The sequence below is a fragment of the Pseudophryne corroboree genome, chromosome 4 (assembly GCF_028390025.1).
Source record: "Pseudophryne corroboree isolate aPseCor3 chromosome 4, aPseCor3.hap2, whole genome shotgun sequence".
NCBI lineage: Eukaryota > Metazoa > Chordata > Amphibia > Anura > Myobatrachidae > Pseudophryne > Pseudophryne corroboree.
Window position 1 is genome coordinate 246,337,363 of NC_086447.1, and position 26,471 is coordinate 246,363,833.

At 44.2% G+C, this 26,471-nt stretch overlaps 1 protein-coding gene across 2 annotated transcripts in view; it reads left to right on the plus strand.

Moving 5' to 3' along the window:
- LOC134909287 (guanylate cyclase soluble subunit beta-2-like) overlaps positions 1–26,471 on the plus strand; it is a 186,545-nt gene that overhangs the window by 10,653 nt on the left and 149,421 nt on the right. For both annotated transcript variants that reach the window (XM_063916005.1, XM_063916006.1), the window contains exons 2-3: positions 8,974–9,047; positions 16,294–16,388. In XM_063916005.1, coding sequence (XP_063772075.1) covers positions 8,974–9,047; positions 16,294–16,388 — 169 coding nt within the window. The remainder of the gene's footprint in view (positions 1–8,973; positions 9,048–16,293; positions 16,389–26,471) is intronic.

The following is a 26,471-nucleotide window of genomic DNA, read 5'->3' on the forward strand; positions in this document are numbered from 1 at the left end:
ATATGATGAAGTGACAGTGGATTTGCACCAATCGGTCAAAGCTTTTCGGCCTTCCAGCATGCAACGGGTCCGTCCATAAATCCCCTCCTCCTGGCTCATGCAAATCAGTTTTTTATTTGGTGCGGCAGGAGCCGGACCATGGTCAGAGGGCTGCTGGTTTTTAGCAGCCCTAAGCTTTCTTATTTTATTTTTATAGTCTTACTATTTTTTCTTTAGTGATCTTTCTAAAAAGTGTCTTATACGTACCTTAGAAAGAGTCGCTCCAACAACTCTCCACCGGTTATCCACAAGTACAGTGCTGTTTCGGCAGGCATCTGTGTCGGATATACTAGCAGGTCCAGCAGACATTACCAGGCTCTGGCCGGAGCACGGGGAGAAGGTAAGGCATCGGTTCCACTTAGAAGGGGAATACAGACACAGCCACACTGTTTTGGGAGGAGACTACCAAACAGTCGCTGACGCGGCTGCCACCTTGGGTGCACCAGCTCTAGGCCTTAGGGATCAGAGGCTCCAGGAATAGTATGAGGCCGCGATCCCTAGGGTTGATGTCAGCAGTGGGGAGTCAGATGCTCTCCTGGTTGCCCCTCCCTCCAGTTCATGACCAGTTTCCTCCGAGTCTCTCACCATGAACTGTTTCCCGCTTCCGTCTCAGACACTGTACACGAAGGGGACCCAGTCGCAGCATAGGCGGCTGTGTGACTGGTGCATCTGTATTCACTGAACGCCTGTGTTCACTATAGGTTCATGGAGCGGCAGTGTACACTAGTAGTATCTGGATCCACTCAGCGTTTGCTAATGTATTGATCGGTCTGGAAGTGAGGCGAGTCTCCCTGTATACCACTCTACTGAGTACGGGTAATACAGCACTAAGTCTCTATTGTAAATTTCAGATTATTTCTAATAAATATTTAAAATGACGGCGTTAATATATGCTGCGGACGAATGGCGCATCTTATTACCATATACGATAAATTTATGCTGTATGTCGCAAACACTACATCCCTTAAGAGAAAGCAAGCACACGCACACATTGTAAGCTGAGGTCCAACGCTCACAGATGTATATATTTGGTATTAAAAGGGTATGCATACAAAATAACATATGTACAGTATATATATGGTTACAGAGTTACAATTACACAAGAAGCAGTTGTAGTTACATAAGGATCAATTACAGCCAGCATACTTTACCCTGTCCCTCAATGCATAGTCCTCTCCATCTTTGAATCTGCCTCAACAGCAACAAAAACAGAACTTCTTGGGTGAGGGGAAATACCTATATACTGTGTATTGGGGGAAGTACATGTCTGGGACTGAGTCTTCTGTTATTGGTCCAGTGGAGGGAGGTCTCTCATTCATGATGTTTTTTTTGGTCAGTTCATATGCAAGCAACGTCCAGCCTTGAAGATGCCATCATAGGGATTAGCCATGCTGTCTTTCAGGAAGTTCTTTGTTCACTTTAGAATTGTGGCTTCATTTTCATACATTTAATCATAACTAATCATTGCAATGTGCTACAATCTATATTGCTATCAAATTAACACACTCATTCCCCTGATCATTTTGACACCAAGCATGGCATGTTTATCTTGTTCCATTCCAATAATACATATATATCTGATGTTACACTCTATTATATGAATACATTATAATGTCTAGTGCTTGATATGTTTTGTCTATGTGTAATTTATGTGTTGTATGAATATGTGTTGAATATATCTTTGTGGCTTGTCAGTGTGAATGCATATGCTACCATATATCTCTGTGCACGCTGCGTGTATGCGTATGCACCGAGACACATCTGTTTGGAGTTTGTATGTGGTGTGTATGTAATATTTTTGACTTCGACACTATCTACCTTTTTGAGTACGAATAGTTAGATAAGTGCCTATTGCATATGAGTCTGTATACTATTACTATTGTTTCTTTCACTATGCGTCTGAATGCATTAGATCTGTTTAAACATGATTCAGTAATATGTTCTCTTACATACTTGAAATGTATTTGTAGTTGATGATGTGCTCATATTGCTTATTATACTAATGTATAACATGTGACTAACTGCTAGTGTGATTGCTGACTTTACTATATTTCTGTCAGTTTTGTTTATTCCGATCCTCAATGCTGGTGCATGGGTAGGATCGGATTGTAGGTCACTTTAAAAAGTTTAAAGTGATTACAGTCACAAATTGTGTAGTACACTGTGGAAGTGTTGATTATTTATCATGTCTAAAAGCGGCAAAGGTGAGGAAGATACAGTCACAGCAACACCAACACTCATATCATGTTTGTCTTGCAAAGCTGTGTTAACCTCTCAGAATCTGGTTCAGGATGGTTTGTGTGTAAAGTGATTTACTGTAGCTTTCACCAGGGTCTCTTGAAAAATACAAGGCAGATTTAGGTTGATCCACCTTGGGCTATGTTTGCACAGACATTATCCAGTATAGCTGAACGGATACTTCCTCCAGCTCCTGTACCATGGATAGGTTACATGATTAATCCTTACATGCAGCTTCCCACCTGTGGTTTATCACTTCCAGCAGCTGCCTCTCAAACAAAACAGGCTGACAAGCCGGTGGTAAGTCAATCTTCAGCCTCACAGGCTACACATGTTTCAGATGAGGATTCATCAGAGGATGAAAGCTCAATAAACTCTGCTTCGGCATACAAAGAGGAGGAGGAAGGTCTCCGCTCAGTGGTTATAGCTGAGTTAATTAAAGCAATGAAAGCCATTCTTTCCTTAGAGGATTCAGCAGAGCCTGTGTTAAAAACCAAGGCACCTGTGTTTAAACGTCCCAAAATAGTTAAGACTGAGTTTCCAGGGTCAGATCAGCTGACGGAAATCATGGAAGAGGCTTGGGCTACGCCCAAAAAGAAGTTTAGAATTCCTAAGAAATGGAATTCCAATTATCCTCCTCCAGCTGGGGATTGTTTAAAAAGGAAGGTGGCTCCTAAAGTAGATATGCATGTGATTCAATTAGTGCGAAAATCTACATTACCTTTGCTTTCAAAATCATTAAATGATGTCAAGGATAGGAGAGTGGATGGTTTTTTAAGAACAATTTTTCCCCTGTCTGGGGCAGTCATAAGGCCAGCCATGACTTCAGCTTGGATGGCAAAGGCAGTAGCTGCCTGGGCTGAGGCATTGGAGGGGGATTTTTCAATAGAATCTAGAGCACAAAAATCCCATATAGCACATATAAAACAGGCGGCAATGTTCTTGGAAGAAGCAGCATTGGATATGGGTACTATTGCCTCTAGGGCATCAGCTTCAACTATCGCTGCTTGCAGAGCAGTTTGGCTACGTACATGCAAAGCTGATTCAGAATCTAAGAAGGTTTTGTAATCTTTGACTCCAAGAAGGTAAAGTTTTCCTCCACATACAATTTCAAACCTAAAGTTCTGGCTTTTCAGCCCTTTCGGTCTCAAGGAAAAGCTAAAGGAAAAAGTGATGGCAGGCAGTCCCAATACAACAAGTCTGGTAAGACTAAAAAGCATTGGGCTACCAGAGGACCGGGTGGTAAAACAGATAATAAGCCATCAGCTTGATGGTGCGGGCCTCCACCTGGGGGATTCCAAGGTGGGGGGCCGACTTCTTCAGTTTGCACAGATCTGGCAGCAGTCTACAACAGATGCCTGGGTGCAGAAAGCAGTATCTTTAAGTTATGCTTTTGCCTTCAAGAAGCACCCTCCTCGAAGGTTTTTTTGTACCAGCCCATCTCGGGTAGAGACGAAAGCCAGAGCTTTGCAAGAGGCAGTTCAGAAATTGCTTCAGTCAGGAGAAGTCATTCCAGTTCCTCCTGTGCAATGAGGACAGGGTTTTTACTCCAACCTGTTTCTAGTTCAGTAACCCATTCTCAATCTCAAAGTGCCGAACAAATACATTTGGGTACCTCGGTTTCATATGGAAACTTTACGTTCCATCATTTTGGCCATGGAGCCAGGGGATTATATGGTATCCCTGGATATACAGTATGCTTACCTGCATGTTCCTATAGCACTGTTCCATCAGTGCTTTCTCAGGTTCGCTATCCTTGAACAGCATTTTCAGTTCCAGGCCCTACCTTTTGGGTTAGCCACAGCCCCCAGAATATTTACCAAGATTATGGTGGTAATGGCAGCTTATCTCCGCCAGCAGGGGATAATAATTTTTCCATACCACGACGATCTTTTAATCCTGGCACAGTTGTAGGAATTGCTCCTATGTCATCTGTAACAGACAATAACGTGTCTGCAAAGGCACGGGTGGCTCATAAATTGAGCAAAATCGTCTCTTGTTCCGTCACAGTGGATGACTCACTTGGGGGCTGTACTGGATTCAAGTCTTCAGAGAGTAATCTTACCTCTGAACAAGATATCCAAGGTCCAGTCAAGGATTCAGGACTTGCTACACAGTCAAAAGGTTTCCATTCACGCAGCAATGCATGTGATGGGATTGATGGTGTCAACGTTCGACATGGTGGAGTATGCACAGTTCCACTCAAGGCCTCTGCAGCATCTGATTCTTGCCAAATGGAATGGGTTGCATCAGATGATAAAAACGCAGACTATAGTTCTTATGATAGAAGTAAGAAGGTCACTAGCCTGGTGGATACAGACATCCTGTCTGGACAAGGGGAGACCCTTTTGGATATCAGATTGGGAAATTCTGACAAGAGATTCCAGTCTCCGGGGCTGGGGAGTAGTGTCAGGAAGTTTGTGTTTTCAGGGGAAATGGACCAAGGAAGAAGGTTGCCTGCCAATAAATATATTGGAACTTCGGGACATATACATGGCACCGATTCGGGCAAAGGACAGTCTTCGGGGAAAACCAGTTCAGATCCACTCAGACAATGTGACAGCAGTAGCGTACCTCAACCATCAGGGAGGAACTTGCAGCCGAAAAGCGATGAAGGAGGTAAGTCACATACTAAAGTGGACAGAACTTCATCTTCCACCTTTTCTGTATTGTTCGTTCTGGGAGTCCTAAACTGTGAAGCGGATTTTCTCAGTCGATACGCCATTCAGGCAGGTGAATGGGCTCTATACCCGGAGGTATTCCAGACCCTAGTAGACAAGTGGGGTTGCCAGAGAGAGATCTCATGGCGTCCCATCAGAACAACAAAGTTCTCGCATACGGTTCAAGAACAAAGGATCCCAGAGCGATCTTTGTGGATGCCCTGTCAGTGAGATGGGACTTTCATCTGGCTTATGTGTTTCCTCCAATCAGCCTATTACCCAAGTTGGTGAGAAAGATAAAGCAAGGAAAGGGTGCCGTGATACTAATAGCTCTGGCTTGGCCCAGAAGGCATTGGTACACAGATCTGCAGAGAATGTCGATGGATGCCCCACTCCTGCTCCCTCAACGTCCAGATCTACTGATGCAGGGTCCTTGTTATCACAGACATCTGGATCGACTGTCTTTGACGGCGTGGCTCTTGAAACCTCTATCCTTATTTAAGTCAAGAGGATTCTCACAACAGGTAATTCAAACAATGCACAGAGCGAGGAAACCTTCCTCAGCTCGAATTTATCACCGAATATGGCAAACCTATATTCATTGGTGCAATGAACGGAACATGGACCCTAAGTCTTTCAGAGTTTCCAGGGTCCTAGCATTCCTTCAGGCAGGAATGGATAAAGGTTTGAAGGTGGCTTCCTTGAGAGTGCAAGTGTCAGAATTGACTGTATGGTTCCAAAAGAAAATTGCCAACTTACATGATGTGCGTACTTTTTTCCAGGGAATGCTGCACATTCAACCTCCTTTTGTTCCTCCTACAGTGCCTTGGGACTTAAATTTAGTCCTAAAGGCCCTTCAAGTCGCCCCATTTGAACCATTTAATAAAGTGTATCTTAAATCGTTGACAGCTAAAGTTCTCTTTCTACTGTCCATGGCGTCAGCTAGGAAAGTATCAGATTTAGGGGCATTGTCATGTCGTTCCCCATTTCTGATTTTTTTTATCCAGATAAAGCAGTTCTCAGAACTAGGTCTGGGTATCTTCCCAAGGTGGTGTCTAAATTCCACCTTAACGAAGAAACTGTAGTCCCGGCTTTCCAGGTACCGGGCCTTTCTGCAGGAGATGCATCGCTGGACGTGGTCCGTACCTTAAGGATCTACGTGGATTGTACCAGTGCCATCAGAAAGACAGATTCTCTTTTCATTCTCTACAGATTTCACAAAGGAGGATGGCCTGCTGATAAGCAGACTGGCAAGGTGGCTTTGAATGATGATTTCAGAAGCATATTCTCAGGCTTATCTCCCTGTTCCTGCTAATGTCTCTGCTCACTCTACTCGTAAGGCAGGTCCATCACGGGCAGCACAACGTGGTGCTTCAGCAGAACAGATATGTCAGGCAGCCACATGGTCTTCCATTAACACATTCATTAGACATTATTCCATGGATACCTCTGCCTCTCATGACGCTGAATTCAGGCGAAGAATTCTCCTGTCCAGTCAGGAGCGTCCCCACCACTAAATTTCTTTGGGAAAATCCCATTGTTATCCTATGGATAACCTGTGGACCCTGCCGGAGAAATATACATTATGGTAAGAGCTTACCGTTGATAACAATATTTCTTCTAAGTCCACAGGGATCCCACCCTGACGCACCTGATTTGAGGATCCTTTTACTCACTAACCTCTTCCTTCTTGTACGGAAGGGTGTGTATGTGTATTCCTCTCGCCTGATTAGGGCTATCTATGATGCCTTGAGCTTTGGAATACAACTGATTTGCCTGAGCCAGGAGGCGTGGATATATGGACAGACCTGTTGCATGCTGGGAGGCCAAAAAGCTTTGACCGATTCCACAGCTGTGTTAAAACTCTGTGAAAATGTTGCAGTGGCCATTTTCAGGGAATTCTGCACATGCACAGTACAAAAATCACTGGTAAAATGTCCACCGCGCCATTTTCCCGGAGATCTGTGCATGCGCAGTAGATTCTGAGCACTCTAGTGCTCAGACTCTTAGCGCTGCCGGCAGAGAGGAGGGGGTCTGAACGGAGGAGGCTGCACCCCAGCCTCCTCCTCTCTTAAAGCGCCCCTGGTACTACTAACACTGGAAAGCCACATATCAACATTATTGCAAGGTGAATACATACCCTTTCCAGGATTGACAAAATGCTCTGTTGCTGGACTTCCTTCTTAAGTTAGGATTGCCATCACCTGTGATGAAACACCTTTGGTATCAATTATCCTGTTCAAAACAGGTGATGGCAATCTTAAATTAAGAGGGAAATCTAGATAGAGAGCATTTTGTCCCTACTGGAAAAACAGCAGCTTTTATAGAAGATGCATTTTAGGCATAACAAGTGTATATTTGCACACCTCCCAACATGACATTGGGAGGTGTGCAAATATACACTTGTTATGCTAAAATGCATCTTCTATAAAAGCTGTTGTTTTTTATGATTCAAAATATGCATGTAGGAATGTTATTTATGGTGTGCTTTTCTTATATGCGTTCAGTGTGCAAATGTGTCCAACTGTGTTACAGCTACTAGTGCCATAACAAGGCGGCAGTGCACCCTGAGCCAGCTCTGCCCCTAAACCTGTGATCTCATGCCCAGGGGGCGGGGTCAGCACCTCTGGGAAGTAGAGCTCTGCCCAGAGTGTCCTGAGGATGCTCCATTCAGCTCCTCAGGCCGCAGGGCGCCTGCGCGGGGCATCCCATGGACACTCCAGATGGCACTGCAGTAGCGATACTGGTTGCAGTGTGCTGTTCCAGACAATCTGCAAGCCACATGCATGTGCCGTATGGCAGCCACGGTGATCTCTCACCACCAGGGCTCTGAGATGGGACAGCTTGCTTACCCTTATTAATGGTCCTGACAGCTACACATGGGTTGTCATTCTGAGTTGATCGCTCGTTGCCGATTTTCGCAGCGCAGCGATCAAGTGAAAAAATGGCAATTCTGCGCATGCACATGGTACGCAACGCGCATGCGCTAAGTACTTTCACACAAAACTTTGTAGATTTACACAAGCTCGAGCTACGTTTTTTCATCGCTCCAGTGATCGGAGTGTGATTGACAGGAAGTGGGTGTTTCTGGGCGGAAACTGGCCGTTTTCAGGGAGTGTGCTAAAAAACGCAGGCGTGTCAGGTAAAAACGCAGGAGTGGCTGGAGAAACGGGGGAGTGGATGGCCGAACGCAGGGCGTGTTTGTGACGTCAAACCAGGAACTAAACGGACTGAGGTGATCGCAGTCTAGGAGTAGGTCTGGAGCTACTCAGAAACTGCAGAAAATTATTTAGTAGCAGTTCTGCTAATCTTTTGTTCGCTATTCTGCTAAGATACACTCCCAGAGGGCGGCGGCCTAGCGTGTGCAATGCTGCTAAAAGCAGCTAGCGAGCGAACAACTCGGAATGAGGGCCATGGTCAGGATATTACTCAGCCACGGGTGTAGTACGGCTGACCGGCGGTCAGGAGACCGCCGGTCAGCTTACCGGCGCCGGGATCCCGGCGGGGAGGGGCGAGTGCAGCAAGCCCCTTGCAGGCTCGCTGCGCTTGCCACGCTGCGCTCGCCACGCTGCGCTCGCCACGCTGCGGGCTCGGTGGCGACCTGCGGTCGCTACGGGTTCTATTCCCACTCTATGGGTGTCGTGGACACCCACGAGTGGAAATAGTCCCTGTTGGTCGGCATGCCGACCATCGGGATAGTGAGCGGTCGGGATGCTGAAGGAGGTCATGTGACTGTCGGTCACCCGACCGCCGGTCACATGAATACCACCCCTCAGCCACTATTCATAGTCATTAATAACATCAGTATCATTCTGTTTCCTTCAGTGTAGAAGTGTTTACTTTATTTATTTGTTTACTTATTTAATTATTTATTTATGTTGACAGAAAGGACAAACATTTTTTTATTTATTTTGTTTTTGCTATGTTACAAAAATACCCTACAGTATGTTGTATTATATTCAGCACATCCACTGATTATATTTTTAAATAAACTCTGTTGAATATCTCTGTAATTACACTATATATTTCCTTCCAGTATGGATTTATTAACACCTGCTTGAAGTCGCTAGTGATCGAGAAATATGGTGAAGAAACATGGGACTTACTAAGGTGATTTTGTGAAATATACTGTATATTGCCTATCAGATCACATTAATATTTACATTTTAAATTAGCACCAATATATCGCAATCTTATCATTACATAGTGGTCAAGTGTATTGAATATAAATAAATACAGTATGTACAATCTATAGAGTGGATTTTTTTCTTATGAGATACATAAATTACAGTGTATGTAATAAAACATGCCAGCCTGTTGCAGTATAAGTATTGTTGTTCTCTGTATAGTTCTGCTATAGGAATCCATCTAATAATTGCTTGTGCTACATGAATCATGATCACTGAGCTGTGAAATGATCTTATTATTGTGATAATAAAGCTTACTAGACTAGGCAGCTGAATACTGAGTAGATATTTAGAGATGTATAAGAAGATTACTTCAACATCTAAACCCTGTATATGAATTGATGTCACAACACAAGCGAGCGTAAACACGTGAAAATAGTACATACAAAATCATACCTCCCAACTGTCCCGATTTTGGCGGGACAGTCCCGTTTTTCATGGTCTGTTCCACTGTCCCACCTGCGGGTCGCAGTGTCCCACAGTGGGGGGCAGTTGGGAGATCTCCCCTGTCATTTGCTGCTCTGAGCAGAGAAACAGTGAATAGATGCTGTGCGCATGCGCACAGTGGGGGTAATTCCAAGTTGATCGCAGCAGGATTTTTAATAGCAATTGGGCAAAACCATGTGCACTGCAGGGGAGGCAGATTTAACATGTGCAGAGAGAGTTAGATTTGGGTGGGGCGTGTTCAATCTGCAATCTAATTTGCAGCGTAAAAATAAAGCAGCCAGTATTTACCCTGCACAGAAACAAAATAACCCACCCAAATCTAACTCTTTCTGCACATGTTATATCTGCCTCCCTTGCAGTGCACATGGTTTTGCCCAATTGCTATCAAAAATCCTGCTGCGATCAACTTGGAATTACCCCCAGTGTCTGTTCTCAGCAGAGAGGGACAGGGGGCATGGCCAGCAGCTCTCTGAGCGCTGTTCATACCCCAATAATGATGAAAATGTGGGCGTGGCTTGCGACTGTGGCAGTTGCCGCACGGCCACACCCCTTTCTGACAGACCACGCCCCCTAATGTTGGGTGTGCAATGATGTTCCTCCCTGGTTCGGAGCAAAGTTGGGAGGTATGCCAAAATGATGTATTGCCTTGTGATCCCCTTGTATGTACACATGTTAGCATGCATTTCCTGCTGATATAGCATCATCCAGTCTGATAGTGCTTTAAGGTTTAAAGCATGGGCATCAGTGGTGCAAGTAGAAATATTTTCTTAGTGGTACTGAGTGCTGAAAAATGGGCGTGGCCATGTGTTGTGAGGGGCGTAGCCACATGCTGCTAGTGGGAGTGGCTACATGACACTAGTGGCGTGGCCACACAACAGCCCCTTTTTTGGGGGCAAGGCTAAAAATATGCCTCCAGTATAATAGAAATGTCTAGCGATACCTCCAGTATAATAAAACTATATAGTAATGCCCCCAATTTAATTGCAATATATAGCATTGGTTCTCAACCTCGGTCCTCAAGTACCCCCAACAGTTCATGTTTTCCAGGTCACCTAGCAGTTGAACAGGTGTATTCATTACTCACTGAAACATTATAAAAGACCCACAGGTGGAGCAAATTATTTCACTTGCAATCCTGTGAGAAGACCTGGAAAACATGAACTGTTGGGGGTACTTGAGTACCGAGGTTGAGAACCACTTATATATAGTAATGCCTCCATTATAACAGGAAAATACAGCCACTTTCGAACTCTCAGTAACCCTGACAAAGTGGGAGGAGGTGGTTTTGTTGCTTTGTGGCACATTATAATTGTGGTAATGGCAAAGTGTGTGGCAGGTGGTACTGCGTACCCGCTGCCAAATTCTTAAGGGTACTCCGTACCTGAGCGTACCCGCATACTTGCACCACTGATGGGCATAGATATAGTGGATGCAGGGGGTGCCATTGCTATGGACCCAAAGTCTTAGTGCATCCCGAACTCAGCTCTTATAATTGCCTTCAAGTTCCTGAAATTGCCTGTTAAGGAACTGTGTCAGGCTCATTGTCCTCAGTAGTGATCTCTGTTTCACCCTCTCAGTAAAGCTCCTTGCTGACATGAACATCTCCTGCACTCCTGTTTCATGCTCGCAGACACAGCTGAGCTAATCAGTGAGTTGGCACTGTCAGAGAGTGTGCAGCTGCGGGTGGTGACAATTGAACCCCTCCTCCCTACATACAGTATAGTAAGCATCCACGCCTCCCCCCTACCATGGTATGCATTCGTGGGATTACAGAGGGACAGTGTGCCAAAATTAAGAATATCTACACTCAAAGTGGAACTTCATGCATTAAAAAATATCCCTCTTAGGTAGTAGCTGGTTGGTCCCCACCCCCAATGTGACATAATGTGAACTGGAGGCACTACAATGTGGCACATTGTGAACCGGGGAATACAATGTAGCATATATGAACTAGGGCACTGCTATGAGGCATAAAATGAACTAGGACAATATTATGGGGCATAAACTGAACAACCACTGTGGAGAGAAGTGTCTCACTAGAAGCATCGGGGCCCACAAAATTCTTGTAACGCCCTTGGTGTAAAGTAAAAACAAAACAAAAGAGAGAACATTGACTAAGATACCTGACTTACTCTATAAGGAAACTAAAAGACTTTGAGTCTTATGCAATAGCCTGCGAGCTGCAGGTTTTGTGGGAAATACGGCATGTCTGCCCGTATTTTAAAAGGAGCAATCTTTTAAAAGGCAAAGCCAGGTTGCTTTTGCCTTTTAAATGATTGCAACTTTTAAAATATGAGCAGACTTGTCAGAATTCCCGCACAGCCTGCAGCGCACAGTCTATGAATTAAGTACCTTTGACTCATTATTTATGTACAGGTGTTGATGAATTCTGAAATATATCATTAAGATTGTAAATGTAATAATTAGTGCAATGTACCCCAAAAAATCGGATGGCACTCCCCCCCCCGGGAAAGTAGGCAAGTCTCCCACATGCCGCTCACTACGCCGCTTAAAGTGCTCACCGTCACCTGCTCCCTGCTCCCTGTGTCATCCCGTCACACAGGAGAAGGGAGCGGGGTGATGATGCTATTCACACTAAAATGCATCATTGTAACCCCACCCCCACTTTACAATGTTGATAATTTGGGCATTGTAAAGTGGGGGAGGGGGGCTGTGATGACATTTACGCGTCACCACGCCCCCTACTACCTCCTTTACGCACCCTCCTGTGTGACCTGGCTTCTCCCTCCCGGAAGGAGCAGCCAAAAAGTAGGCAAGCATGGTACAGATGCAACGAGTTTGAGACAAATGGTGGAATAAAATATGTTGTGTTATTTTTCTTATTATTACTACTGTATTTAAAGCTTCACAAAGTTCCACAGTATTGTAAAAGTAGGGCCACTCACTAACTTATAGCACAAACAATAGTAAGACGCAGGGCAGATCAGCAAACGTACAGAATCAGGGGGCAAATGTACAGAATCAGAGTGAAACAAGAGGAAAGAGAGTGAGCATATTAAAAGAAGGAGAAAACAGTTGAAGAGTAAAGTACAGTAGGGCAAAGAGCAAGGCTAGGGCAGAGAGGACGTTTGGTGGGATGTAATGATAGTGTTGTTTGAGTGCACATTTTTATGTAGTTAAGCAAGTGTGATTTGGTGAGGGAGTGAGTTGCACACAAGAGGGACAGATCAGGAGAAGTCTTGGAGGCAGGTGTGAGAACTAGGGTAGAGACAGGGCCATCTATAATATGGGCTCAATAGGCACTTGCCCAAGGGCCGCAGGAGGCTGATAGCTGAGGGTCTCCTTTTTCCAGGGGTACCAGATTTTTGAAAATCGTCCCTGGGGAACCAGAGATATTCGACTTCAAAGCAGTGGTCCCCATCCAAGCCTGTTAATTGCCTTTCCCATCCAGATATCTTAGTTTCTGTCTGACTTAGCATTTTTCTGAGGGTATACGTCAAAAGCTAACAATCTCCCCTTTTGGTGGACACTGGCAACCTATCTCTACTATGCCCACAACCAGAGATATCAGACTTCCAGCAGCTGTTCCCTGCTCCAGCTCCACATGCCTGGTATGCAGTTGTATATTTTCGTTGATTGATTACTCTGGCTCCTGAACTCTGATCCTCAAGTTCCCAGTACTTCCTGAAAGATAAGACTCTCTAGTTTTTTATTCCATTGAAAGCAATTTCCAGGAACTGGAGATATCTGCAGTCAAGCAAGCTGCCCTCCCACAAGAAAATGATGAATATTAAGCCCACTCCACTATCCACCCTATGTATTAAATACCCCCTACCACCCTGGAAGTCATGTACCAGAGCCTCTTCATTCAGCCCAATGCCCCCTTTCAACAGTTTAATGTCCTCCCTTCCACCCCATCACCCACTATCTGTGCAGTAAAGGAATAATTAGCAGAAATTACTACTCCGGGTCGTACATGCTGAGCGGAAGATAGAACACCCTCTACTACACTCGGGACATTAAAGCAGTTGCTGATAGCACCCCCCACCCCTACCTCAGGAAGATGGGTAGGGGCCCCAGTGCATTGCCTTACCCAGGGCCTACACTGCTGTTAAGACGGCCTTGGGTGGAGGTGAGGTTGGAATCAGTGGAAGTGCTGAAGGGATGTGTACAGATGTGAGGTCAGAAATGTAGATGAGGAGAGAGTGATAGAGGGATTTATATGCATGGATGTGATAAACAGGGCTGTTAGGGCTGGATTCAGTTATCCACGCTAATTACCATGGTTAGAAAAAGGCTGCGCTTAGTAAGCATTATGGGGTAGTGGAGGGAGGGAGCAAGGGAGACGATAAAGAAAAGAAGAGAATGTGTAGTTAATGAAGTCAGACATTACACAGTGGTAAAAGAAAGAGGACTTTGGGGTCTATTCATGAAGCAGTGAAAAGGGTGGAGAAGTGAGCCAGTGGAGAAGTTGCCCATGGCAACCAATCAGCATTGAAATAACATTTATAATTTGCATACTATAAAATTATATAGAGCAGCTGATTGGTTGCATGGGCAACTGCTCCACTGGCTCACTTCTCCACACTTTTCACTGCTTCATGAAGAGACCCCTAAATCCAGAATGTGACCACTGGAATGGAAGAGAGAGGAGTCTCATTGACTAAGGGGAAAATAAGAATAGAGGGAGAGTAGTTCAGAAGCAGCAGCATCTGTGATATTGTCAAGTGGAATATTAAAGTCACCTAGATTAGGGGAAGAATGGTCAGGGGAGAAGCCACTGTATATGCTGTAGGAAGCTGCAATGCCATCCTATTTACAGAACACTGTGCTTTTGCTCTACCCTTAGTCGTATAAGGGATGAGAAGCAAACCATTCAGTGGACCCCCGCAAACAGAGCCGGCCCTAACCAATATGATGCCCTAGGCAAGATTTTGGCTGGTGCCCCCTAGCACCACCGCTGGTTCCGCCTCTGACCTTGCACCTCTTTCCCAGCACCATCACCCCTCACCCATAGCAGTCCTTATTTTGGTGTTTGTACCCCCTATATTTTAAATAGGAACAGTTTGCACATTTGGTGCTCAGCCCAAAAAGGGGCGTGTTTTTGCTGGCAAGGGGTATGGCCACACAATAGTAACCCCAATTCCAATTACGCCACACAGTACTGCAACTTTATTCACATTTGATCATGCGATAGTGTCCATAATTCATATTACATCCCGCAGTAGTATCACTTTACCTTATATACGTTACTCCTCACAGTAGAGACCCTTATTCACATTACATCACACTGAATTGCTCCTTATTCACATTACACCACACCTTATTGCTCTTTATTCACATTAGACGATACAGTAGTGCCCTTTCTATACACAATGCCACATAGTAGAGCACCTTATACACATAGTGCCACAGAGTAATGCCCCTTACACATATGAGACACATTATTAATGTCCTTATAAACATAATGTGCCTTACACATTATAAAAACTTTTATTAATGCCCTTTTACACATAATGTCCCTTACACATATGCCGCAAATTATTAATGTCCTTATACACATAATGACACACATAGTGCCCCCTACACATTTGCTGCACATAATTTGTGCCCCTATACACATAATGACACACATACAGTAGTACCCTGTTACACATATGCCGCACATTATTAATGCCCTTATACACATAATGACACACATAGTGCCCCTTACACATATGTTGCTCATTAGTAATGCATTTTTACATGACACACATAATGCTCCTTACACATATTCCGAACACTACTGCACAACCAACCCACTCACATGCACACAGCACTCACACTGCCACTAACACTGTGACCTCTGCCTCTGCTTGGATACAGATGTGTCCTCATAAATCTTGCCTCAATGCTAACGTCGGGCACCTTTTTTTTATGAAAATGCAGCTTATTTGCATTGCTATGTGGCTAGGATGCACAAGCAGCTCCTGCTGATTAAAACAAAATGTAGCATGCCTATATACTGTGTGAGACTGTGGCTGTATCTGCATATGAAATGCTACACACATAATATAGGCATGCTGCATATCATTTTAATCAGCAGAAGCTGCTGATGCCCCTAGGCATATCAAATGCCCTAGGCAATTACCTAGTTTGCCTATGCCTATGGCCGGCTCTGCATATATAATGTGTGAGACTGTGGCTGTATCTGCATATGAAATGCTACACACAGAATATAGGCATGCTGCATATCATTTTAATCAGCAGAAGCTGCTGATGCCCCATGACATATCAAATGCCATAGGCAATTGCCTAGTTTGCCTATGCCTATGGCCGGCTCTGCCCGCAAACAGTAAAATGACTAGGCACACACCTGTCCATAGGGCTTCCAAGCATGGTTACATGTCTCATTTCTAAGTGCAAATCCGCTCTTCTGTTGTGGCAGGGGAGATGTGAGTAGGATGTGCGTCATTCTGTTTCTACTGATAAATGAGTGCCAGCGCTTATGCAGCTGAAATATGCATGGAAGACATAAGCCAGATTTGTGCAGCTCATTCAGGGCTACAATGGCAGATTGTGCTTCTTCAGCCTGTTTACTATAAATAACTGCAAACTGTTTCTGTGTTTCTGGGCAGAAAATGCTGTTTCATAAAGTCACATAATGTGAGGATATTGTATATTATAGGTTTCCATTTTGTTTACTAATATACATTTACAAAAAAAACAAAAACAAACTGAATCTATTTCCCAATAATATGTATCCATTTGTTTTAAAACAGAATGAATACTGGAGTGCAGGACACGTTTATGACGTATGAAGTTTACAAGGATGAAATAACATTGCAATTAGTTGAGCAGGCTTGCCAGATGCTGGGTAAGTCTGCATGTAAAACAGGCAGTGATATTCTGTATTCTGTACCAGTAAAGGTCTGGCGTAGGACATACAGTAAATAGATGTGACTGAGATCAGTCGTGTAGATTTGCACATACAATGCATCAGGAATGTACAACATTATATACATTACTAGTATTGAAAGTAAATATTGCAGTTGCACAAAGTGAGTGTATAAGATGACACAGGGTCACACAGTTTAGGTTAAATTTGATCACACCTCCTACACATTCTCTCCAGCACCACAGCAGGATGCATCGTTCTTCATAGACTGGCATTACACACATCTTACTAAGCATCGATCTATGGGGGTCATTCCGAGTTGATCGCTAGCTAAAAATGTTCGCTGCGCAGCGATGATGCAAAAAAGGGCACTTCTGCGCATGTGTATGCGGCGCAGTGTGCACGCGCGACGTACTTTCACAACGGACTAAGTATTTTTACACAAGGTCTAACAAAGCTTTTCAGTTGCAATGGCAGCCGCAGAGTGATTGACAGGAAAGGGCCGTTTCTGGGTGTCAACTGACCGTTTTCAGGGAGTGCTTAAAAAACGCAGGCGTGCCAGGAAAAACGCAGGCGTGGCTGGGAGAACGCAGGGCATGTTTGTGACGTCAAATCCGGAACTGAACAGTCTGAAGTCATAGCAAGCTAGCAGTAGGTCTGGAGCTACTCTGAAAGTGCACAATATTTTTTGTAGCCGCTCTGCGATCCTTTGTTCGCACTTCTGCTAAGCTAAAATACACTCCTAGAGGGCGGCGGCTTAGCATTTGCACGGCTGCTAAAAACTGCTAGCGAGCGATCAACTCGGAATGACCCCCTATGTACACAGGGTATCCGGTCTCTAGGTCGACCACACTTAGGTCAACAGTCATTAAGTTGACCACTATTGGTCGACATGCATTAGGGCGGCATGATTTCTATGTCGACCTGGTCACTAGGTCGACATGACAAAAGGTCGACATGCGTTTTTCACAATTTTTTTTTATTTTTCATACTTTATGATCCATGTGAACTACAATTGGGAACAGTAACCTTGCCCGAAGCATGGCGAGCGAAGCGAGCCATACGAGGGGGCACAGTGCACTAATTGGGGTTCCCGGTCACTCTACAAAGAAAACAACACCAAAAAAAACAAAAAACCTCTTGTTGACGTTTTCTCATGGTGACCTTGCTCATGTCGACCCAATGCTTGTATCGACCTATTTTGGGTGTCGACTTAGTCACTGTTGACCAATAGTGGTTGACCCAGACACTGTCGACCTAAGTGTGGTCGACCATATGAACCACACCCGTACACAGACTGGCTGATTCATAGTTAAAAGCAAAGCAGAAAAGGAGCAAATTTGTCCTGGGAAAAACCATGTTGCACTGCAGGTGGGGCAGATTTATGATGTATAGAGACTTAGATTTGGGAGGAGCGTGTTTTAGCTGATCTCCAAATTGCAGTGTTGACTATAAAGCTGTTCAGCATATGTGGGCCACATGCAAAAACAGCCAGTATTTACTGTGCATGCAAAACAATAAATGTATTTGCACCTGCTGTATTGCAACTAGGGAAGCCAATCCCGGGCCATTTTTTCAATCCCGGGTATCGGGATTGAAAAATGGCCAATCCCGGGATTCCCGGGATACCCGGGATTGGCTTTTACCTAGGTGGCCGCCCCCTCGCCCCACCCCGCCCCGCACATATAACTCACCATATACTGGGGGGCGGGCGGGAGGGGAACATCCTGAGAACGCTGCTGGCAGCTCCCAGCAGCAGCTAACAGTGCAGCGTGACCTCTAACGCTGCGCTGGGGACACGGAACCAGGAAGCCGGGCAGCGTTTGAGCATCCTGTGGACGCTCAACGCTGATTCCTCAATCCCCGGGATTGGAGCTTCCAATCCCGGGATTGAATCCCGGCCATTTTTGGCCCTAAATCCCGGGATCCCACCGATCCCGATCCCGGGATTGGCCACCATAATTGCAACATAGTTTGTCCAGGAGATACTACTGTTTTATGCTTTGCTGCCAACTCAGCCCCATGATATTACCTTTTTTTTTTGCTCACAGTAGGAACTCTATGGTATTACCTCTTTTTCTTGCTCTCAGGAGGGGGATCCGGTCTGAAGATCGACAGTGTCTAGGTCGACAATGTTTAGGTCGACCACTATAGGTCGACAGTCACTAGGTCGACATGGATGGAAGGTCGACAGGGTTTCTAGGTCGACATGTGCTAGGTCGACTGGTCTAAAAGTCGACATGCGTTTTTCACATTTTTATTTTTTTTTATTTTTTCATACTTAACGATCCACGTGGACTACGATTGGAACGGTAAAGTGTGCAGCGCGAAGCGGTAGCGGAGCGAAGGCACCATGCCCGAAGCATGGCGAGCGAAGCGAGCCATGCGAGGGGACGCGGTGCACTAATTTGGGATCCCGGTCACTCTACGAAGAAAACGACACCAATTTTTTTCCCCTCATATCGACCTTTAGACCTGTCGACCTAGCACATGTCAACCTAGAAACCCTGTCGACCTTCCATCCATGTCGACCTAGTGACTGTCGACCTATAGTGGTCGACCTAAACATTGTCAACATAGATACTGTCGATAAAACGAACCACACCCCTCAGGAGGACCTATACACCATAGAATAGTTACCTGCATTAAGTTATTTTCATTTACTGTTGAGTATACCATCTATAACAATGAATCCGCATAGGTAGGAGTTTTTGAGCATTAATTCTCAAGGTATTGAGCACCACACTGAATGAAAACACTTATGACAACCTTTCTACAAATTACTGATGATGAAAAAGAGAAATGATTACATTTAAACAGTATTAATATACCCCATGTCTAATTTCAAGCTCAAATGTAGTCTGCAATACCTTAAAAGTCACTCAACATGTCTATTGTGTAAGAAATGTGTCTTACTGGCTCTAATGCTAAGAGGTAGGTACAGTGCAAGTCAACACGAGGCAGCAACAAGGTAACATCAATCCCTGGTGTTAAAAAAAAAAAAGAAGAAGAAGAAGAAGAAGAAGAAAGCAGTGCCAAACCCAATAACCTAAATAGTTATCATAAATAGCAGATTCTATTAACCAAAGTGACAGGTGAGCCCAAGCATAATCTTTATTTGTGATATTTATCTATAATAAATGAACATATAACTAACAAAAACAATTACCAGTATTACATATTGATAACACAAAATAAAAGCTCCAGGACATTTGCCCTTTAGATATACATGTAAGATATATATTTAGTGAAGATATTCATTAAAATGAAGAGCCTTAAAAGACCCACTTAGTCTAAAGCACACTGAATATACACTGCTCAAAAAAATAAAGGGAACACTTAACACAGTGTAACTCCAAGTCAATCACACTTCTGTGAAATCAAACTGTCCACTTAGGAAGCAACACTGATTGACAATCAATTTCACATGCTGTTGTGCAAATGGAATAGACAACAGGTGGAAATTATAGGCAATTAGCAAGATACCCCCAATAAAGGAGCTGCAGGTGGTGACCACAGATCACTTCTCAGCTCCTATGCTTTCTGGCTGATGTTTTGGTCACTTTTGAAAGCTGGCGGTGCTTTCACTCTAATGGTAGCATGAGACGGAGTCTACAGCCCACACAAGTGGCTCAGGTAGTGCAGCTCATCCAGGATGGCACATCAATGCGAGCTGTGGCAAGAAGGTTTGCTGTGTCTGTCAGCGTAGTGTCCAGAACATGGAGGCGCTACCAGGAGACAGGCCAGTACATCAGGAGACATGGAGGAGGCCGTAGGAGGGCAACAACCCAGCAGCAGGACCGCTACCTCCGCCTTTGTGCAAGGAGGAACAGGAGGAGCACTGCCAGAGCCCTGCAAAATGACCTCCAGCAAGCCACAAATGTGCATGTGTCTACTCAAACGATCAGAAACAGACTCCATGAGGGTGGTATGAGGGCCCGACGTCCACAGGTGGGGGTTGTGCTTACAGCCCAACACCGTGCAGGACGTTTGGCATTTGCCAGAGGACACCAAGATTGGCAAATTCGCCACTGGCGGCCTGTGCTCTTCACAGATGAAAGCAGGTTCTCACTGAGCACATGTGACAGACGTGACAGAGTCTGGAGATGCCAAGGAGAACGTTCTGCTGCCTGCAACATCCTCCAGCATGACCGGTTTGGCAGTGGGTCACTAATGGTGTGGGGTGGCATTTCTTTGGGGGGCCGCACAAACCTCCATGTGCTGGCCAGAGGTAGCCTGACTGCCATTAGGTACCAAGATGAGATCCTCAGACCCCTTGTGAGACCATATGCTGGTGCGGTTGTCCCTGGGTTCCTCCTAATGCAAGACAATGCTAGACCTCATGTGGCTGGAATGTGTCAGCAGTTCCTGCAAGACGAAGGCATTGATGCTATGGACTGGCCCGCCCGTTCCCCAGACCTGAATCCAATTGAGCACATATGGGACATCATGTCTCGCTCCATCCACCAACACCACAGACTGTTGCACCACAGACTGTCCAGGAGTTGGCGAATGCTTTTGTCCAGGTCTGGGAGGAGATTCTTCAGGAGACCATCCGCCACCTCATCAGGAGCATGCCCAGGCATTGTAAGGAGGTCATACAGGCATGTGGAGGCCACACACTACTGAGCCTCATTTTGACTTGTTTTAAGGACATTACATTAAAGTTGGATCAGCCTGTAGTGTGTTTTTCCACTTTCATTTTGAGTGTGACTCCAAATCCAGACCTCCATGGGTTAATAAATTTGATTTCCATTGATCATTTTTGTGTGATTTTGTTGTCAGCACATTCAACTATGTAAAGAACAAAGTATTTAATAAGAATATTTCATTAATTCTGATCTAGGATGTGTTATTTTAGTGTTCCCTTTATTTTTTTGAGCAGCGTATGTATATCTATCTTATCTATCTATGTGTATGATAATGTGCCTAATGTCTGTCAAGAACAAGCCTCCAACCTCCTATCACAGATCTTGCAGCTGTCTGCCCTCACTTGCAGCTGTCACTGGCTGCCTGACATGATGCAACCCGCCCCCCCCCCCCCCCCCCCTTCCTCAGCTCTCACTGCCTGTTTGCACGGAGCCAACTCTCCTTACAGTTCTCACTGGCTGCCTGTCAACACGGTGTAGGGTTCACAAATTGTAAATCCAGCAGGCCTGTCTTACATAGATAATCCCCTACCTCAATCATATTTACCCATCCTATGCCCATCAATCTTAAATCCAGTAGATTTCTTTAAGGGTGGGAAAAAAATTTCATGAGACATTATTAATTGAAACGGAATCTTATTAAAAATGTTTCTGCAATGTCTGACAAATCAAACTTTTAAAGGGAGTATAAATCATGATTCACTTTTTTAACCCGTATAATCAGTGTATATCTCAAAATGAATGTCATCCAATTATATAAAAAAATGACAATAAATTTAATACAATGAGATAAAACAAACATGCATAAAATATTTCTAAGGACAAATGTCCCAAACTCAGAATGAAATCGTACCCATAGGGTAGCAAAGGAGCCGCAGGTGGTATATACGGCAGGGTGGTCCAGACTTCACCCTGCTCTGGCTCCTAAGCTTACGAGTGGAAGTCTATCCGCAAACGTCCTGGATCCGGAAGTGTGGATGTCCAATAGCCAAACGTGTAGATGTCCAATAGCCAACGCGTTTCGAGGTGTATAACCTCTTCCTCAGGGCTTGATGTGACATCAAGCCCTGAGGAAGAGGTTATACACCTCGAAACGCGTTGGATATTGGACATCTACACGTTTGGCTATTGGACATGCCGTATATACCACCTGCGGCTCCTTTGCTACCCTATGGGTACGATTTCATTCTGAGTTTGGGACATTTGTCCTTAGAAATATTTTATGCATGTTTGTTTTATCTCGTATTAAATTTATTGTCATTTTTTTATATAATTGGATGACATTCATTTTGAGATATTTACTGATTATACGGGTTAAAAAAGTGAATTATCAGTAATTACTTCTGCACCCAGCCACTGAAAGGGGGCGCCCAGGTCACTCTATCATACATTCTCATATCTGTTTCATTTGGGGGTAAGGGAAACCCCTCAGTGTGTCCAAGGCAGCACCAAAAACTTTCAGCGCCCAACGAGTTTCTCCAAATTCCATATTTGCATGGAGTATAAATCATGTAGTTATGAGAAATGCCAACTGCATTTCAGTGAATAAATTACATAATTAGTTTGACAGTTAATAAATTGATACATATGAAAAGAAACTTGAGCAATGTTTAATCTATATTAACTTTCTATTTGTACCAGACACCTACACACAGGACCACAACAGAAATTAGGCAAATTAGAATTGCTATTAGTAAAGCCTAAAAAGAATATGCGCCGGTATATTTATTATTTTTAAGGGTGTAAGCTTTATTAAAAAAGACGGAAGGACAATCAGCCAGTAAAGGTATACTGTAAGTACTGGATCCAATTTGCAGATTGATAATGTTTTTACACAATTTGGTTAAAATGTTGAAAGGATTTGATATATTTAGAAACAAAATAAACTGGTCTATCACAATTAGATGTGGCTGCACATTCAATTTCCTAGATAACAAATCCTCTGTATCAAATCTAAGCTAACCTGTATAATCTTCCTGTAGACTGTAGTAAATCAATACGACATTTCTTATCTGTAAAAGCTTTATGTAACCCTTTAGCTTGTGTATCGGAGATGCCAACGTAGAACAATTCCACCTCAGTCTATGGAATCATTCCTTAGGGATGTTTCTGAGCCATGATTTACAATATTTGCTATAAAAATGCATAATATGATTGCCCGATGATGGGGAGATTCTGTTGCAGAACAAGAGGAAGCATTGCAACAAACGCGTCTCAGGCTTGCTGTTCTGCCTGAGTGGCTCATTGTCAACAAGACTTTGCGTATTGGTGCTCAGAGCAAAAGGCAAATGCATACAGTACCTATCATAATGTTTCATTAAAAAACTCTATAGCTACAATGCAAGTACTCTATTACTGTAACAGCAGCATCAATAGGAAACCATTTAACAGCAGACTCTATTCACTATTCTCTTCACCTACATTTTTCAATTTTCATTTGTCCAAACCAACACATTAACCCTTATGCTCCCAAAAGCTTTTGCCAATGTGACTCACTCAATGTATATGTGCCCCAAACAAAACTGCTTCTCCAATCTGCTATCTTGGTTATCCCCTGTTCATGAAAAAGGGACAATGAAAATGGCTTTCACCATGGATGCAGCTAGAAATGTGTGAGCCCCGCAGTAAAACATTTAAGGAAATAACCCCTTCCTTCCTATTCCCTCATTTATTTTCCCAGGACCCCTCATGCAGTATCTGAATGATAGGTCAACAGTACTAAGGGTGACAGTCAACTATTGGTCAACATGCATTAGGATGACATGGACAAAAGGTCAACATGGCAGTGGTTGACATCAGCCCAGGTAAAATCTGCCACCCAGCTTGGTGAGCCAGATACAGTCCGTGAGACTGTACTGGTTTCACTGTGACTGGCAGTGACTTCCTATTGAAAGTCCTACCTGCCAGTCACCAGCAGGTCAGGCAGTCCCATTGGGAGGTGTTTCCCACTTCCACTAACTGTAGGTGTCCCCCAAGGTTCTGCTCTTGGTCCTCTCCTTTTCTCTCTCTATACATCCTCATTAGGTGAGCTCATTAGCTCTTTTAACTTCCAATATCATCTCTATGCTGATGATACTCAAATCTACCTTTCCTCCCCTGACCTCTCACCTGCTCTCCTCACTCATGTATCCAACTGTCTCTCTGTTATCTCTTCTTGGATGTCCAAGTGCTTTCTTAAACTTAACATGTCTAAGACTGAGCTGATCATCTTCCCAACCTCCCGCACAACCTCACTTAACATAATTTCATTATCCTTAGATGGCACTACTATCTCCTCTTGCCCCCAAGTGCGCTGTCTTGGAGTAATCCTTGACTTGTCCCTCTCCTTCAAACCCCACATTCAGCATCTATCACAAACCTGCCATTTTCATCTCAAAAATATTTCCAGGATCAGACCCCTTTCTTACCCAGGATGCTACTAAGACCCTTATCCACTCATTGGTCATCTCCAGACTGGACTACTGTAATCTCCTCCTGACTGGCATCCCTAACACATACCTCTCTCCACTCCAATCTATCCTCAATGCTGCTGTCCGGATCATCTTCCTCCCCAAATGCACTACATCCACCACTCCTCTCTTCCTAGCCCTCTACTGGCTCCCCTTCCCCTTCAGAATCCATTTCAAGCTTCTCACACTCACTTACAAAGCCCTCACCCACTCCTCTCCTAGTTACATCTCTGACCTTATCTCCCTTTACACTCCCACCCGTTCTCTTTGCTCTGCAAATGCATGTCACCTCTCCTGCCTTTTGATTACCTCCTCCCACTCCTATCTCCAAGATTTTGCACGTGCTGCTCCCTTTTTCTGGAATTCTCTACCTCTCCCCCTCAGACTCTCCACCTCTCTACAAAACTTCAAATGGGCTCTCAAAACCCACTTCTTCACCAAACCCAGCCAGCTTTCTCTCATCCTAAACCTCTGTGGCCCACGCTCACTTTCTACTCCATTTGTGTCACCCCTGCTTTTACGTCTCTTACTTAACCTCTCTTCTATTCAATACTCCCTTTGACGGCACCAAGTTCCTCAGTTCTCTGCTGCCCTGATACTTATTTCAGTGCTATTTACTGACGCAGCTATGTTTATATACTCTGTACTTGTCCTATATTGTATTGAATTGTAAGTAACTGTCTTCATGTTTTGTTTATTTGTTTACTCTGTAATTGGGCACTGCGGATCCCATGTGGCACCATAAAAATAAAGGATAATAATAATAACAATGACCAGCAACAATCCCAACCACTTATTGGCTAAATGCTAATTCAGTATAAATATTTAAAGCAATGCTAGTACCAGTTTGCAACCATATACATACTGTAGGTCATGCTGCAGAATAAGGCTTTCCTGTATTTTCTCTTGCTCATTATGGGATTGATTCTGCGCTGGCAGCAAAGTAAGAAAAGCAAGTAACTTGTGTCTACGCAATACCGTGTCACACATGTTGGGGTAGATATAAATTGCAGAGAGATTAGGACCTGATTCAGAGAAGTACACTAATGCAGCTGCAAGTGCGATTTTCTCCGCAACGCAGCTGCAGATATCAGCAAGTGTGGCTGCCGCCCACAAATGAAAAGAGCTACCGCAGACTCATTAGCAATAGTGTACATATACACAGCCTATATGCAAGAACATTGGGCTGAAGGGTAGACCTGTGGCTGTGCACCGCTGTAGGCGCCATATTTTTGTACATTAGTACTCGCAGCTGATTTCAGATACACACCCCGAAAACGACCATGATGCACCTGTGTTTTTACAACCACTCCCACTAACCATGTTAACATCCCCAAATGGCCACTTCCTGTCAATCACTTTGCGATGGAATACTCATTGTGTGTGGGTTCACAGCATCACTTTGACACGTGCAATGCGAATGCAGCACATGCGCAGTCTGCCGATAATCGCTCCGTTCCATGGAACATCGGCTATCCGTACTTCTCTTACTCAGGCCCTTAGATGTGAGAGGGGCGTGTCCTAGTTCAAATATAAATTGCAGTGTAAAAAGTAAAACTGCCCAGCATGTGTGGGCTTCATGCAGAAGCCGCCAGTAATGTATTGGCAGCACAGAACCCTGCGCAGAGCTGCATGGTGCGTCCAGGTGCAGAGTACTTGTTTGATTGAGCTTTGCTCCTAACTCCGATGCAGCCCTTGTCTGATGATTTGCCCCACGTGAGCATCTGCTTAGGATGGATTCCATTAATTTTTCTTTTATTTTTCTTTAAAGAATCATTTCAACAGTTGTAGGGGAACATTTTTTAAAATGTAATCTTAAAGGATTACTGGGTACCATCTAAGCACCCCTGGGCATATTTCATTATCCAGCATGATTCTTGCATTCATCTTTCAATACTGCATATTTGACTATTAATCATGTCCTTAACATGTGAACTGATACATATTCTATTTCTTAGCTTTAT